This window comes from Coffea eugenioides, chromosome 5 (assembly GCF_003713205.1).
Source record: "Coffea eugenioides isolate CCC68of chromosome 5, Ceug_1.0, whole genome shotgun sequence".
NCBI classification, from domain to species: Eukaryota; Viridiplantae; Streptophyta; class Magnoliopsida; order Gentianales; family Rubiaceae; genus Coffea; species Coffea eugenioides.
Genome location: NC_040039.1, coordinates 35,262,718 through 35,281,186, shown reverse-complemented (window position 1 = coordinate 35,281,186; position 18,469 = coordinate 35,262,718). Strand labels below are relative to the sequence as shown.

Here is an 18,469-nt window from a genome sequence, read left to right as displayed (position 1 = left end):
ATTGTGGGAGACAGGGGTTGATCCCCTGACCTCCAACATCACCTTTATGGTGATGACCACTGGACCAAATGGCCAGTGGCTGACAGCCCAATATTCAAATGTATATTTTTCATTGATCAGTAGGGGCACAATCATATATTACTGTGAAGAAAATCAAAATATTATAAACATTTAATGGCTACAAATGAAAGTCCCCTTTAGTCAATGCGTAGCATGTACAATTAAAACTTAGGAGAAACAACCATTTTGGTCCTTTATCTTTGGACTATTGACCCATTTTTTTCTTTACGTTTTATCATCTTTTTTTGGTTTTATATAAATGTTTTGGATTCAATTTTTTTTTTTTTTTTTGGTGATATGGAAGGTGGAGAGTATGGAGACCCATTACGCTTGAACTAGCTTTGGCGTGGTGACGCTAATAAAATCATAGGCTAATAGATTTCTAATCGAAAATGAAGGTCTATCATGATAAATTTCTTCTCCCAGTCCATGCATTAGATTGCACTTAGCTAAGTGATCTGCATATTTGTTGCTCTCTCTCCATTGATGTTGCAGTTTACAATCCCATTGTTTCTTGAATTGATTCTTAATTTGCAAAATGAGATTGAAGTGTGTGCTCTCTTGTGTACTTCTTCGTCTCAACTCCATGCATAGGTTTAGAGTTTGTTTCAATCACAAGCTTGCGTATCCCTTTATTCCATGCCAACTTTAATCCTATTAGAATACCCCAAAGTTCTGCTACTACATTAGTTGTATAACCTAGATTAACCGAGAAAGCGCCTTGCCAGCAGCCTGTTGCATCTCTGATTATCCCTCCACATCCAGCTACTCTCCGATTTCCACTCGCAGCCCCATCTACATTCATGCCAATTTGGATTCCAAATTAATCCTAAATCTCTCATCTTCTTTTCCCTTTTCCTGGTAAGGTTTCTCAATTCTCATATAAAATGTTTTCTTTATGTTTTATCATTTTTTTTGGTTTTATGTAAATGTTGTGGGTTCCAAATCAACCCTAAATTTCCCTCTTCTTTTCTCTTTAACTTGTAAGGCTTCTCAGTTCTCATATGAACACACAAAAAAGAAGGAAAAAAATGCCCAAATTTGTTAGACCAAATAAATCCTCCGAAATTCCATACACGCCACACGTATAACGGGTTCTCTCCCGAGTTGGACCACCGCGCCCTTTTAAGCCAACCAAAATAGACCCATCCACAACCCGAAAAGCCCAGATCCTTCTCGAACAAGTAGTACTGAACCCAAAACCATTTTAAGGAAGCTCCATTTGTCTGATTCGCAACAAAAACCAAACCAACGAACAACCAAACAGGCAAAATCAAATCAAAATTCCATCAAGAATTGGATCGTTCTCTTGTTCTTCAACTCAAAGAAATCCTCTAAATCCTCAATAAACCCATCTCGAATTTTCCTCCGGTGAGAGAATTTTTGTGGGGATTTATCGCAGAGATGGATTTCGAGCTGAGAAGAGCCCGAGAGAAGCTTGAGAGAGAGCAAAAGGAAAGGAAAGAAAGAGCGAAATTGAAAATCGAGAGAGAAAAGAAAGCCAAGCAAGAAGCCCTTCGTCAACGTGAAGCGCTTGAAGCCGCCCAGCGCGCCCGCCGGCTCGATGCTGCAGAAGCCGAAGCAAAGGTTCGTCAGTTAGTTTGTTTTTATTTTCGTTTTTTATATTTATTTTAATTTAAGTCTAAAGCTAAACTGCTTGAATTGCTTTTGATCTTTTGCTGTCTAATAGCACAAATTAAGGATTTAGGGAATTTTTTTAGTACGTTTTTAAGTGGGATTTATAGGTCTTAATGAGAATTTGTTACTTGGGATTAGATATCATTGCATTCCTTAAAAGAATTATTACTAACTTTTGGACTTCTTAGTGAAGTTTAATTTGTGGAAAATGGAGAGAGATAGCAGGATTGGATAATGAAAGAACATTAATGAGTCGATAAATCATTAAAAGTTCAAGGAAACTTTCTCTCCAGTTGAATGGAGTATATTAATGGTTTTAGTGGAAGAGAAAAATGGAGAAAAAGAAATTAGAGAAAATATATGTTGAGTGGTGATTGGAATTGTTATTAATCATGTAGTTAAAGGTGGGTTAAGTTGTTCGTGTAAATGTTAATGACTTGGAGGTTCCAATGATCTACTGGTTTGTGACTGATCATTGAACCCTGTTGTGATGAGGATTACAATTGTGTGCTTTAAGATTTGTTGAAGAAATCTGGAAAGTTAAGTAGCAGTATGAAGGAATGAAGAATCAATGTACTACGATGTGAAATTTGGAGCATTTAGTAAACAAAGAAATGTATCGTTCACTTCTAAATGGCAAATGAATGAAGTGTATGATAGAGCAGCTATAGAATGACAGCAAACGAATCACTGTTGAGGTACTTTTGATCACAATGGATATCTCCTGTAGACTAAACGGAATTGTTGATTGTGAGGGGATCAATGGGCTTTGGTATTGGCTTAAAAAAATGTTGTTTCTGCACAATTGAATGGCGACCCATGTGTACTGCATCATGAGTTTCTTCACCTGCAACCGTCTAAATTTGGTTGTCGGAGCATTTGTGAAGTTCACTGATTGTTTTGTCACTTAATTCTTGCGAGAACTGCAATGTGGTTTGCACTGTTAGTCTCATGTCACGTCATCTTTGCACTTACTTAGCATACGGGAACTTTAGCTGATCATACCCCTAGTTGAATACTCTGTAATATTGACTCAACTGTCTTTGAGAATATGGTGCAAAATTTTTGGTAATTCAATATTAGGCTAGTTTTTCGTAATTCAAAATTTAATAGGAAGAATTAATTAAAGTTTAAATTGTGGTGCATGCGACAAAAATGAACAGTTTCTTAGTCAACTCCTCAACTTACTTATTTTTTTATCTGCTACAAAAAAAATGATGGAAGCACTCTATGTAATTACTGCCTCATGATTCAGTTTTGGAATCTAACATGGATTCAATTGCTTTTTTACAGGCTAATCAGCAAATGGAAGAGGATAGGCTTGTGGGACGAGGAGTTATTTTTTCTCGTATGCTAGAAGCTATGCCTTACCAGGGAAATGGAGATAAAATAAAGTTGCCACCATCCTGCTTCTCAGAGTTGTCGGAGCAGGGTGCTTTTGATAAGGGGCCATTGCACTTTTCCTTGTCTGTGATTGTAAAAGATGACCTTTCAGAAACTATGAATTCTGGAAGTCAAAATCGTAGGACAACACATGCTGGTGTTCTGGAGTTTACTGCTGATGAAGGTTCTGTAGGAGTACCGCCTCATGTATGGAGTAACCTGTTCCCAGCGGAGACTTCTATGTTACCAATGGTTGAGGTCCGTTATGTATGGTTGCCAAAAGGGACATTTGCAAAACTTCAGCCCGATGAATATGGCTTTTCTGACATTCCAAATCACAAGGCTGTCCTTGAAACAAGTCTTCGCCAGCATGCAACTCTGTCAGAAGGTGACATGCTGAGGGTTAATCATGGTGTCCTAACATACAATTTACGTGTTCTTGAGTTGAAGCCCTCTTCAAGTGTGTCTGTTCTAGAAACTGATATTGAAGTTGATATTATTGGCTCCGATTCGAATCCGGAGAAAGCCAATCATCAAGTATTGAGACCTCTCACATTTGGGAAATCAGAATCTGGAGCTGTTGAGGAAGGGAATTACATGTATTATAAATTTGTGATAGATGATGGGACTTGGAATAGAATTTCCCCTGGGGATGCCAAAATTGAAATAAGGATAGAACCACAGACACAAGATGGAGACTGTGATATTTACGTGTCCAAGCATCCACTCTTATTTCCCACACAACACCAGCATGGATGGTCTTCTCATGACGTTGGTTCAAAAGTATTGATACTTAGCTCCAAGGACCTGAGCTTGGGCCCAGGAACTTATAGTATTGGTATATATGGCTTCAAGGGGAAAACAAAGTATCAGGCATCTGTAAATATTCAAGACAACTTGAAGCCTAAGGTGGGTCAGCAAGCTGTGTCTTCCTCGTCAACGATTGATGCAGATACTGTGGAGTGCAGTAACTGCAAGCATTACATTCCTTCGAGGACGATAGCCCTACATGAGGCTTATTGTCGCAGACACAACATTGTCTGTCAGCATGCTGGTTGTGGTGTTGTTCTCAGGATTGAGGAGGCCAAAAACCATGTCCACTGCAAGAAATGTGGGAATGCTTTTCAACAAGGAGAGATTGAAAAGCACATGAAAGTTTTTCATGAGCCACTCCAATGCCCTTGTGGAATTGTCCTTGAGAAAGAACAGATGGTAAGCAACACGCACTTTGAACTATTGTTTGTTACCTTTCCACTCTGAATATCAGCTACACGATACTTTTGTGTATTATTTTGTTGCTTCGCTGATCCTGCTAACATTTCACTGTTTTATGCTTCAGGTGCAACACCAGTCCTCTGAGTGTCCACTGCGGTTAGTTATATGCCGGTTTTGTGGAGACATGGTTCAAGCTGGGACATCTGCTGCAGATATACGAGATAGATTACGAGGACTTTCAGAGCATGAAAGTCTGTGTGGGTCTAGGACAGCTCCCTGTGATTCGTGTGGCCGTTCAGTCATGTTGAAGGATATGGACATACACCATGTTGCTGTTCATCAGAAGAGTTAAATCTCGAAGAATATTTATGCTAGGGTTGCAAACTCGAGCAATTGCTCCAAATTTGTTACTAATGTATCTATCTTATTTTTTGGCTGCTTGCTTGCAGGCTGCAGAAATTGTAATATTTGCGAATTTCTTTTGTACCTTTTACATCTGCCATTGCAATGGAAAATAATGAAATGACGTTGTGTACTGGTATGTTTTTTTCCTCTAGTCTGGTTGAGATGTCCTACAGAAGAGAAGTGAACGAAAGAAGTTCACGAATATACAGTCGCTCGCATTCATCGTGTCATTCTCACGGGTTGCAAAAACTTTTTGTATTAGCATTTGTTACATCCTGTGTAACAAGGTGCATAAAATGAAAAGAAATACAGGATAAGAAAAAGAGAAAGAATTGCAAAACTTGTTTGAATACAGGTTCTTGTTTCCATTTTTTATTGCTCTTATATAATGTTGTGATTATGCAAGTTAATTTTATTGAGTAAAGACCTAGAAAATCAAGCAAACAATTCACTGAAAACCTGTGAACATAATTATTAAACGCCATTCGGAGCTCAACCCGGAGAGGAGACTGGATCATCGGATCATTGGTTTAATTGCGGGTTAAGCAGTTTAACTGCAGGTTGCACAATAGTTATCTTACATAATGTAATAATATATTTTAAATTATAAAAGCAGTAAAATTTTTAAGTTAGTGGTTCAACCTGCGATTCAATTGACGATTTTTTTTATTTACCGATTGAATCACTAGATTGTTAACAGGTCAATGGATTTGTTGTTTAGCTGATTTAATTAACAACTCATCCCAGTCTTATGGCCGGTTCACCTAATTAACTGGTTTGACCGTCGAATCGGGTCGAGTTTTATAACTATGCCTGTGGACAGTCCAGTATTACATCATCTTGTGTTTTAAGTTTTCGTAAACTTTATTCTAAAAATTGGATTTCCCCAACGGGTGACTAATGGGCATTTGTAACTACACCTAAATTACACCTAACTTACCACTTTTTAATACACTAAAATCATACATAATTTATCATATGAATGCACAAATTAATAATTATTATCTTTCCTTACATTTATACACTTTCCCCGCATTTCGTTTCCAAAATATGAACACCTAAAGTCTATATTGCACATTTGTTAGACAAACCCTTAAAAATTGAAGTTTTTAACCAAAATAATCTTCTATTCATAAAATATTCCCAAACTAATACAACTAATAACTTTATTCCATGTCTAGTGTATATATTGCAATGTACACGCCCAGAAAGGAAAACTAATCCCACGAAATGTTATATTTTCCATTTTTTTCATTATGATCCCTCCTCATTACATTAATCATTCTTTTTATTTTTAATGAATGAACAAGAAAGACAGTTCACTTTTTCTCAAAACACAATGCTTGTTTTCCAAAGATCAGTGGTTAACAATCCTTGACTACTCTTATATTATGTTATTCTTGATATTGTCAAGGCTAAATTCATATGCTAGTAATCATGGTTTTCGAATGCAAGAGATTTTTCTTCACTTCCTTTTGCTTTTGACATGGAATTCTTTTATGTCAAATTAAATTTTGATCATTTTTTTGTCCAGAATTTATGTGCATGTGTTCTAATATAAAATACTACAAAATAGTACTAAAATGAATAGAATTAGAACTTTATCATAGATATAATTACAAATTGCAAGAAAAAAAAGAAAAGAATTGCAATATAGTAGTTAAGCACAATTCTAAGAGATACAATGGTGGTAGTAGAAAACAAGAGTACAATTTTTAGTAGATTGGATATATCGAATAAATTTTTGCGCATGGTCATTTTCCTTTAATTTGGGAATTTATGTGGAAATAAATAGATTAACTTGAGAATAAAATTTGAAACATTTCCTTTCCTATTATTCTGCGTAGCAGTCAGGATAATTAGGTGGCAATAACAACATCATTATCGAAATAAAATTTGAAAGTGAATTACATTGAGAATATTTTTTAGAAAGATAGTAGTTATTTTGGCAAAAAATTCTAAAAATTGTTTAGTGTGAATTATGATAAATTTATTCTTATTGTAACAAAAAATATTAAACAATAATATTAAAACCCATTCTTCAATGAGATAATTTTCCAATATTACTACCCTATTGCAACTTTTGAAAACATTTATATGATAAACATAAAAAAGAGGAAAAACTTCGCCTGATTGAGCTACTGGCTCCACAGACAATATAGTTATTACACAACTATATTATCTGCATCCAAACAAAAAATAAAAGAACTTGTATGGTTTCAGATAAGAAACGCTATTGTCACCTGTTTTTTGAATTTTAAGGTGAAATATAAGCTCATGATATGTTATCGGATCCCAAGTCATGAATAGTATAATGCTGCCTATGAATGGGGCTAATCAAAGAGGAAGGCTGATTCCAAGACAACCAAGTCTACTATCATTTGAACTTAATCCATAAAAAGAACCCATGAAAACTTATGAACCAATTTCTACTTTAAGTCCTAATAAGTTTACCACAAGACAATCTCAAATTGTCAATTAACAGCATCAACCATCAAAAAATTCAAATTGTGACCAAATTATCCCATACAACTAAGTTCAATAAAATAAAAGTTGAACCAAAATCCAAAGTAATTGGATCGAATTAGTCACAAACTTTTCCACTTATGCTGGTGAAAATTGAAGCTCACCAGGCAACAGTAATGTTGAATTGGATTGGTAGATATTATGTCTAAAGCATGAATCAGTAGATGGTACATGCAGTCCAGACCTAATAAAAATGAGCTCTTTGAGGGACTCCCTTTCTTCTGCGCTTTGGCCTTTCAACAATTGTACACTCTAGTGATGAACCCTCCATCTCTTTTCTCTTCCTTGAAAATGCTTCCACCTATAGATATTCAAGTGAAAAGAAATAAGAATGCATAATCACGATGAGTCTTTAAATTCCGACTAAATAAGAAAAGGATGGTACAATGTAAAGCAACAACATATGGAGTAAAGAGTCATTAATTGCCATGTATTCTTTGAACTTTCACTCATTTCCAAGTAACACCAACAACTTTGAATCATGGCTTTACACTACCTTGGAATATTAATATGATAAAATTTGCTTAGACTAAACCAAAAAAAAAAAAATTTTTTTGCCCATTAATATTTAAAAAGTACATCTAATCCAATTGATATTTCATTGATTTTCTTATGTACTCTAACTTAAACACATTTTTCATCCTTTTAAACTCCTCTATTCAACAATGCCATATCACAAGTTGTCTTTCATACTCCTACCTCTTATATCTTTCATTACAATCATCCTTAGATTCTAATCTACATCTATTTCCCACTCTCTCAAAAGCCCTTTCTCGATGCCAAATCACATAAGTTACCTTTTCAACGACTAACTCTTGAATCTTGAGTCTAAATCAACCTTATATGGTGACGATACTGAAAGTCCCCTTATGAAAACATCCTCTTTATGTTACTTACTAGAATGTCAGCACCTATTTGTAGCCAACATAGATAGATTAGCCTATTCCTATATTGTTCTATTTTTATATTTTGCAAGCCCACTCCTAAAGTCTCAATATCTCATCCATGTCTCTACTTCACCATTCTTCTTTTCTAAAACCCTCATTTTAGCATGTTTTATAGTAATATAACCTGATAAATATGATGATCCTAAAGTAATATTATAAAGATAGTTTATGATAGAACAAGGAGAAAATGTATGCTTATAAGTAGAGAATTACTATAGTCTTTCCTTTATTTTTTTAAAATTATCTCTTATGGTCCAAAATGACTATAAGGCCACGGTAGTGATAGTGGATGGAGCGAGTATGTAGTAAGGGAAGTCAATTTCTCATACTTGCAAAATATTCTACATATGAAAGAGATGCATTGCACTTATATACCAATCCCTAGAATTAAATCCACCTATTTATCTAAGTACTCCAAGAGTTAGTTTAGCATAATTGAGAGATGGGCGAATTGAAGTTTTGAATTTGTCCAACAAGTTATTTTGTAAGCACCAAAAAAAATCTTAAAAATACCAAAATACGTATATCACTTGCTACTTTTTTGTATAGAACATAATTTAAATCATTTTACTATTTATGTTAGTTTCATTTTGTAGAATAGTAATGCCATTAGACATGCAAAAGTAAAAAGTATACCTATGGTTTTGAACTTTTTAATTTTTTTTTATACTTGCAAATGAAATTGATTGGAAAATTTGAACTATAGAAATCTCCCTACCACTCTCCCATTTAGCAGCACATTGCAGGATTCAAAATCATGTATTCACATAATAGAATTTTTTATCCTTTAACAAAAGGAACTAAGAGATGTGTTACCATAATGATGCAACCTTAAAAAAAATACAAAACAATGTGAAAACTTACAGAAGAATTGATTTCTAGTCTATTCTACCTTACAGGCAATACAACAATAGCGATACTGATCAGGGTCATTCAATCTTCTCTTACACACATCACATGATACATCTCCCTCAATTTGTGCACCTGAACCACAGTGCGGAAGAGGATTCAAAGCAACAACCCATTTTTTGTTGCATTTGTATGGCTGAATTGGAAAAATCAAAAATCAAAAAAATTTCATCAGCATAAGAGAAAAAGTAAGATAAGGGCGCCTTGTTTGGCAGCCAAGGTTTTTGCCAAGTCTGCTACAAGTTTTTTAAAAACTTTAGCTACAGTAACCTCAAAAAATTTTTCAAAATTTTTAAACTATATATTTCAAAATATTCAAAAAAAAGCACACTTCGAAAATTTTTTAAAAAACTTCTTCAGTAAACTACAGTAAAATTTTAGACAAACACCCAAAAAACTCACTTGCCAAAGCGTGAATGTGAATTATTGCTACAAAACAAGCTATCCTTAGAACTCATTACTATAAGTATGATATATCATTGTAAATATGATAGTGGATGTATATTAGTTTTATTTATTGCCATCACAATGCAAAGATATGTAATCATTTGTACATATTTTCTTGATAGCTACTAGAGAGTTTTGTCTTTCTTCTACTAATGATTTTTTAGATTGCTAGTACCCTAAGTTGAGTTCAACATGAGGCTACAACAAGATTATTTTAGATTTGATAAAAATAACTTGAATTTGCTGTTAAAGGTATTTCGCTTAGTCGACCAAAAACTCAAAAAATCCAGGTCCATAGATTTTGACCTAATATATTTGTTCTACACCTTGATCTGACTTGAAAAGATAATAATTTCATTTGGGGTGACAAAATTAATTCATATTCACACCACATTCACAGAATTTTCACCTTTTTAGTATTAAAATGATTAAGAAGTCCAAAATTGTGAATATAAGGGCATTAAATTTTAAACAAACTGTCCGGATATAGGTTGTGAACAAGACGAAGATAGGTACTTCATTTAATTTTTCACAATATACCTCTTAATGGATTTCATATATACATTGAAGACATCATGTTTATAATTTTAAAAAGACATGGTGTCTTGGCCACTTAAGATTTTATCCTAAACTGATATAGTACTTATTTAAAAATAATTTTGATGTAAAACTTTTATATGCATTAAAAGTAAATATAGAATAGTGGAATTGTATTTTACTTTCAAAATTTTCAAAACTAACTGAGAAAAGTTCTTTGTTTGACAAACAAAGAAACTCCACAAATCCTACTGACGAGACATATATGTATAGGTTACTTGTTAAGTTTCACAAAAGTGTATTTGTAGAATACCTTTTTCTTAATTAAAATTATGGGTATGCCATCATTATTTTTCTTTTTCTAAAAACATTTTTGTCATATAACAACTAGTTTAAAATGCAAAGAAATATTTTAAATAATGTCATATTAATGAAAACTCAAACTAATCTTTGCCATGAATATTGATTTAATATCTTCAAGAATAGAAAAGAAAGTTTCATAATGCAATTTTATCTCTTTGACTCATTATCATCCTACTATGATACCTTTTAAGCAATAGCAAAAAAACAAAACAAATTTTCACATTGTCTTGATTTTATATCAGAAAATTGAACACCCAAACAGATAATAAAAATAAAGTATAATTCAGTCCTTTTGAACAACTAAGAATTTTCTAGGTGAGTGATGACCTCAAATTGAATTCTCTCTAGAGCTAAAAAATAATAATAATTGAAGTACTTTTTCAAGTGAAGGCAAATGAAAGTAAACCAAACAATTTTAAAAGATTGGGATAGATATAAGTTTTCTTATAAAAAATTTTTAACAAACTTTGTAGAAGAAAACTAACAAGAGAGAGGTCTCCCTATGAATAGGCCAAGAGCATGAATGTTGCATCAAAATCAAGGCCAAATGATATAAGTTAAAAAAACTAGGCTCGAAGTCAAAGTTATAAATCTACAAATGATTGTACTAGGAATTTTGGAATACAATTTCCCTTATGAAATCATACAATGCCTATAGAGATATTTAAAGTTAGGTGAAAGCCAGTAAATTAGAGCTAATTCAATACCATCAGTAAAATCATGGCAATTTCAAAAAAATATTAGGATACTTAAAATAAGTAGCTAAACTTGTGTTTCAAAGGTTGTTATACAGTGGAGTAGGCACCATTCCAACCAAATTGTTATGGTACATTAACCGTATGTTTGTTTAGATGGAGTACCTTATGTTAATTTAGACCAGATGAAGTTTCCAAAATGAAGAACAAACATAAATGAATCTATCTTGAGCAACTTCTGAGAACCTTGAGAAATTTACCAACTATAGTATTTTTTATTTTGAGTATAATTAGAAACAAATTAGACATTTGATTAAAAGTATGCAGTTTGAAACAAGCAGTTTGAATCAAACTAGACATTAAGCAAAATTTTAGAGAGTATTTCTACTTAAAACGAATTGAATTGGAGATTTTGAGGCATTCAAAATCCAATCTTTTGATACTTACTTAGATACTAATATAAATTTAACATGTTTGATGTCATGTGACTATGTGAGGCTAAATATATTCAAACATGCCCCCTTACTTAGTAGTCAGTAGTGTCAAAAATACAAGATTTGGTCAAAACAACTACTAAAAGACTAGAGTGGTGTAAAACCATAGTTCTTGGATAAATAATTGCAAGAAATAAAAAATTGGACAATAAATCTAAATGGCTCTCAAATTATATAGTTAGTTGACTTTTAGCCCTTCAACTATGAAGTGCATATTATTACCCCCTCGAACTTATAAAAGGATATAATTTTCACTCTTTTGGCTAGAGATAATTTCAGAAACCTCCCCCGAGATTTATGACAATATCTCTTAACACCTTTGAAGTTTCAAGAATATCACTCAACTACCATATCAATGAGATGGGATTATTAATCACTATCATAGCACGAGAATTCACAAAACTATCTTCACTACTTTAACAATTTTTAGGCAAAATATTACAGAAAAGAAAATTTTTAGGCAAAACATCTGATATTATAATCAATTTGGTAGAAAATTCGGCATAAGACAATACAGAAAGGTAGAATTGGGAGGAAAATACATCTCTCTTATTAATGATACAAGGTGAGATTGTTACAAAAGGTACAGTTTTAGGTGAGATTAGTGATATTTTTGAAACTCTAAATGTGCCAAGTAATATTAACATAAATCTTGAGGAAATTTTCAAAATTGTCTCTAGCCAAAAGGGTGGGGAATATAACATTTTACTAGTTCGAGGGTAAAAATATATACTTAATTGTTGAAGGGTTAAAAGTTGATCAACTTAATAGTTTGAATGCAATTCAGATTTTTTGCCCTAAAAAGTTCTAGGACTAAATTCTTTATAACGAAAAGAAATTAGTTGTCTTTCAAAATAAAAATTGTATATCTTATAGATCATCCAACTTTTGGATATGAGGGTAGAGCAATTTATATAAGTAGAATGAAGGTCTTTCTAAATACAAGAGAAAAATAAGGCAAGATCAAAAGCATAGATGAGATATAAATTTTCCATAGACCTATTGGCCCGAAAAGCTACTTGGACAAGGTTGAAAATTGAAAGCCTTATAATTCACATTTTTCATGGAACCAAAAATGAAAACTAATATAGTTCATATGTCTATTACTTTTAAAATTAATTCAAACTACCTGGATCTTGGTGCAATCCATATGAGTCTCCATCTCATCCAAGGGGACAACATCTTTGTAGACATGCCGATGTATTTTGAGTAGCGTGTGTTCGTTATGTAGACCAGATGAGATACAATACCTGCAAGCATCTAGATCACAAGTGATGCAGTACCTATTCAATTCATTCTTTTGCAGCTCATGGTTCAAGCAAGATCCAAAAAAGGTCCTTTGCAAGAAGGAGTCGAGCCATTTTGGGAAATTTTCAAATTGCACATCCATTTCTTCCTAGAAAGCAATATATGGCCAAAGTAGAATAGGTAAGTTTTTGCTGAGATTATAAATTTCAAGTTTTAAGGTATTATACAATATTCTGTTAAATTTAGAAAGAAATCCAAGAAAAAATATGTAGCATGAATGTTGTTGACATTTTTATCTTAAAGATGTTCTGACAAACATTTGATAAGTAACAACAATAACAATACTAAATTAACTCCTAGTTTTTCAACTAAATTAAGAGAGAATAAAACTTCCTCAAGAACTAAATATAACACCTATTTCTTTTAAGGAATCAATCAATGTATGATACCAATTTGATTTTAGGAATAATTTACCATATAAAATTAACAATCAAAACAGGAAGATATTAAATATGATTGGTTTCTTAAGCCTATGTAGACCTAGTTTAGAATACATCATATAGTTGTAGATGCATGCATATATACAAAAACAATTAATCATAGCTATATGCCTTGAATTTGTTATCTCAGTTTCTAAAATTGTAATGACCTCTATCAGATACTTCAATTTACTTTTCACATTGAGAAACCTTGATGAAGGTTGTTATAATTTTGCAATTATTTGGCTGTCTTTTAGTACAAACAATTCAATGACAAAATACAAATCCTCAAGTACAAATTTAGAAGACTATGAAATTAAAATTTTTAAGATAAATGAAGGTCCTTATTTCCTCATGCAATTGATAGAAAGTAATTTAAGAGAAAAATATCATACTAAAATGAGTAAAGAACTTCTAAACATCTAGTGCTTATAAGTTGTTTTCATATTTTCTACAATTATTTCTTTCTTTTTAGAACTTCACCCACTTTTAGATGTTGATGAAGAAAAGTAGTCTTACTAGTGGATTACTTCTTCTTCTAGTTCTATTTAGATAAAGTTATTAGCGAAGTTGTATAAGTGCTTCTTTTTATACCTTTATATTAATACTTGTCATTAAATAAAAAATCAAATATTTGTTATTCAAAATATCATGCTTTATGGCTAACATGTTTGAAAAATTATCTACATAAGTGCCAATATCAATTTAATTTTTGTGTTAAACTTTATTAATTGGCTATTAGGTTCAGGGTTTGAATCCTAGATCTCGTAGTTGGGCATGGAAAAAGAGTGGGGAGCGTTGGGAGGTAAAAAAAAAAAATCCATTGATTTGTATCTTCACCAATTTGGCAAATAAAACACATATTGACTCCTAAGTAGTACTTCTCTGAAATTATTATTTCTACCATGGAAATAATTGATAATTTTTTTGTGAAGTTGAAATCAGAAATATGTGTCAATGCCTCACGAAATTCAAAATTTACAGTTAATAGATAGTAAAATATCTAATGAATAATTAGTTATCTAAAACTTGCTCTTCTCTTAAATTTTTGATTGAACAATCAAGAGGATAGGTAAAAACCTACTTTAATTGTCCAGGAAAAAGTGCCTTATAAAATATTTTATGACCAATAAGTTCTACTTCATAAAAATAATACGAAGAAATATCATGTAGATTTAACAAAAAATCTCATCCATATTTTGACTTCTCAATGAAATTATAAGGATAATGTAGTCATGCAAAAAAATATAGATAATAATATATCATATTATTCATATACATACAAATTTGTATGCACATATTTATGTAATGTGTTGATGGTAACTATCTACAAAGTTAGGTAATTAATATCATTCTAAAGTCTAAAGATACCAAGGTTCACATTAACGGACACTAATATTAAGATTGTAATTCGAGACCGGAGTCGAGAACGAAGGCCAGAATATTCCATTAAGAATTTCCCAATGCCCTCCTTGTTGCTTTAGCAGGATGCTTTTCAAAATACTTTCTTCGCTTGTCCAAGTAGCTTTAGTTGTTTCGTCTAATGTTTTTTTTTTTTTAACTTTAACAAAGCCTCTTCAGGTTAGACGGATCAAAGCAAAGTTTAGCCCTTGTTCTCGTTCTAATAGTCTTAAGAAAGTTAAGAGAGTTTAAGAGAGTTGGGTATGTAATCAACGAACAAAAATCATCAGGAAAATATAGCTAAAAAGTTACCAAATAAAATCCTAATGGTGAAAAAATGATACCCTAACGAAGAACTATAAGAAGAACAAAAACAAAAAAAAAAGCCTTATAAGCAACTATAACTTGCAAAAATAGTGGCCCGAAAAGAGAGGTCATAACTCGCAGCATAGCTTCCTAACTCAAAAATCAAGCATTCGTGGTTGGTATGTTAATCCATTTAATTCCCGAGAAGAAATGGAGTTCCTTTATTAGTTGTAAGAAAGATAAGGACTCTTGTTTCATGTATCATGCACATAAACTCTTTCAGTTTCCTATAGCTGTTAAAAAACAAGAAAAGGAATTCTCATTCAAATTCTAATCTATATTATATGTATAGATGACTATAGAAAATATATACTTTGACTATTAAGCTATTGTAGGGATTAAAAAGTAAAGCCTATATGATACAACAATACAAATATGATATTCTTTAAGTGTATGTATGTTCATAGTTTATGGATAGGTTATTGCTCATCATCTCCCATATTCAAGTGTAATTTATATTTTTGGCTATTTGCACTTTTGTCGATTACTTTTAAGTAATAACCATTTAAGCTAATAATACATATTTTGAGAAAGTTAGGCATGGGTGTTAGTACAGACACTTACCCTAAAGGAGCACTTACCCTAAAGAGGCTAGGAGTTCAACTTCCAAATTTTCAAGTAGGAGAATTTTGAAAGGGATTCTCCTAATAACTAGAAAAAATTATAATTGGGTAAAAAAAAGGCTTTAATAGTCTTCTATATGATTATCAAATAATTATTGTTCTTAGAGAGTTCTAATAGCATATAAGTTTCTTATTTCTAAGTTCAAACATCTCTAGAATCATTAGCAATACATATTAATATAATATGTGTCCAATAAATTTGTGATAAAAATTAAATTAATTACAAGAAAAAATTTAATAGAGTTATGCCAATTGCACAATTATATATGATGAGATCTTGAATTATTTATAGTACACTTTTCAAGTCCTCTGTGTGTTCATCTCACATCAAGAAGATGAAGACACATTTATAGCTCTTGTATCAACCAATCTAGAAGTTAGGATAGGCTATACATCAAAAACTACACATCAGACTATATTCCATGAAACAATAGGTTAAATTTAGACTGTCAGACAATTTTACCGTGCATAAGAAATGTTGATTTTGATGAATTTACATAAAAAAAAATGTTGATTTTGATAAAATTACATATCACCAATATAGTACTTGAAATCATCATGTTGATTACCAAATATTGAACAATGGCCACTTCAATTCATTGCAGATATTGAAATTAAAAAATTAATCAATACAATTTGGTTGGATAAGAACTATTTGAAGGTTTACGTACCTGTTGGTTGAATTGAATGGAAAATCTAGCCCTTATTTTCTTCTTTCTTTTATCGAATTCTTTACTAAAATGAAATGGGAAAGTGTAAACATAGAATAGACAACAAAACTCAAATTATTTTGAGTAAAATTTATAGTAAAAAATCCTAACATGTGATAATGTTGAGATAAAAATCATAAAAAAGAGGACAAGAAAATAAGGGCCCACCTTGTATAGTACTACCTGGCATCCGTTACAAGTCATAAAACAATGGGCTCCGTATGAATTTTCCTATTTTTGAAATAAGCGTTTTTGTTTTTGGAGTCTACAATAATACAATCTAAAAACAACCTCAAAAACACCCCAAAACCACTTCAAAATTTTTACTTACGCCTAATAGGAATACATACATACATACATACATGCATACATATATATATATATGTGTGTGTGTGTATGTATGCATGTATATATGTATGTATATATGTGTATATACATAGACACACACCAAATCCTACCTCTTCTTTTTCTCTTATTCATCACCCATCACCACTACCTACCACCACCCACCACTACCACCACCGCCACTTCCCCTCCTCTCTTCTCCCTCTTTTCCCCCTCTTCTCCTTCTCATTCCTCCTTCCTCTTCCCTCCTCTTCCCCCTCCTTCTTCTTTCTCTCTCTTCCCCTCCTCTATTCTCTCCTTCCCTCCTTTCCCTGTTCCAGCAACCAAGTTTAGTTGCGAGAATGGGAAGGGGGGATGGGGGAAGGGAAGGGAAAGTGGTGTGAGAGAGGAAAGGGAAGGAAAAGGAAGAGGAGAGAGGAAGAAGGAGGAGAAGGAAGATAAGAAAAAGAGGGAGGAGAGAGGGGTGGCTAGATGGTTGCAGTGGTGGGTAGAGGTGATGGCGGGTGGTAATGGTGGGTGATGATGGGTGGTTGTGGTAAAGAGAGTTAAATAATTGTTAAAAATATCTCAATAAAATTTTAAATTTTAAAAAACACCCCGACAAATAACTATTGTGACAAGTTTTTCACATATAATACTATAGTGTAAGTTTTGGAAAACACCCACAAAAATACTGAATTCATACAATTCTTCCACTTAAAATAGAAAATATCAAAGGTAAAGAATATTATATTTATGCATATCTTTAAAAACTTTCCATATGTATAGACACATATCACATTAGAGACCAAACTTCATTTCTTTTGTATATTTAATCAATATTATCTCAAATTTTAAAGTTTTTATGCTTTTGTTAAATTACTTATTTGTCCTTCAAAATTTTAAAAACATAAAATGTCTTGAACATGACTTGTCATTTTTAAAGAACTCAAGTACCACATATTCCTAGTTTGTTAGTTTGATTGCTTATAAGACTCCAACTCTAAATAACATGCCAGTGCCAACATTATGAAACTTCCCACTATTTGTTTCAAAGTTTGCGGTACAATTTGCATAATCATTTAAAACATTGCAAACAACAAAATGAAAAGGAATTAAAGGGTAAATGTGATAGTTAATGTATATATAATTCAAACCCCCATATTTAGCTAACTGTGCATTTGTAAATTTTCTTTAGAAAACTAATTCAAATCGTTATAGGATTTTTATAGGTGAATCAAGATCAAATGATTCGAGTAAAAGTTGTTGTTGTGACAACCCCATTTTTCAAAAATTTATATGTTATGAGTTTGCCTACGTTGGATTACTTTTAAACTAATCTTGGGTTAGAAAAAAAAAAGAGTTAAGAACTATAGTGTTCTTTAATTTGAATTATTTGCATGTTTGGACCAACTCGTGAGGTCAATTCATAAATTTAGATTTTATTGAGGACTTCATCATGACCTGCCTCAAAATTTGGGGACCAAAATGTAGAAAGAACAAGTGGCAATAAGCAAGCATGAGCTATTGCCCTTTAAACCCTTCCACGGAGACAAACAAACAACAAGGAATTGGTGATTTCACATTAGACTGAATAGCAAGACTTCCAAAGTTTTGTTGAAAATATAACAAACAATGTCGGCAAAAGGGGAAATGAAAGCTAGACTGGTATTGGAAAAGAGCAGAAGAAAAACAAAAG

At 32.3% G+C, this 18,469-nt stretch overlaps 1 protein-coding gene across 1 annotated transcript; it reads left to right on the top strand.

Annotated features, from left to right (window-relative positions):
* Window positions 1–1,286: 1,286 nt before the first annotated feature.
* On the top strand, window positions 1,287–4,831 carry LOC113772111. The gene is made up of 3 exons (XM_027316662.1): window positions 1,287–1,647; window positions 2,992–4,293; window positions 4,421–4,831. The coding sequence occupies exons 1-3, from the start codon at window positions 1,465–1,467 to the stop codon at window positions 4,646–4,648; spliced, it is 1,713 nt and encodes a 570-aa protein (XP_027172463.1). The 5' UTR covers window positions 1,287–1,464; the 3' UTR covers window positions 4,649–4,831.
* The last annotated feature ends 13,638 nt before the right edge of the window (window positions 4,832–18,469 follow it).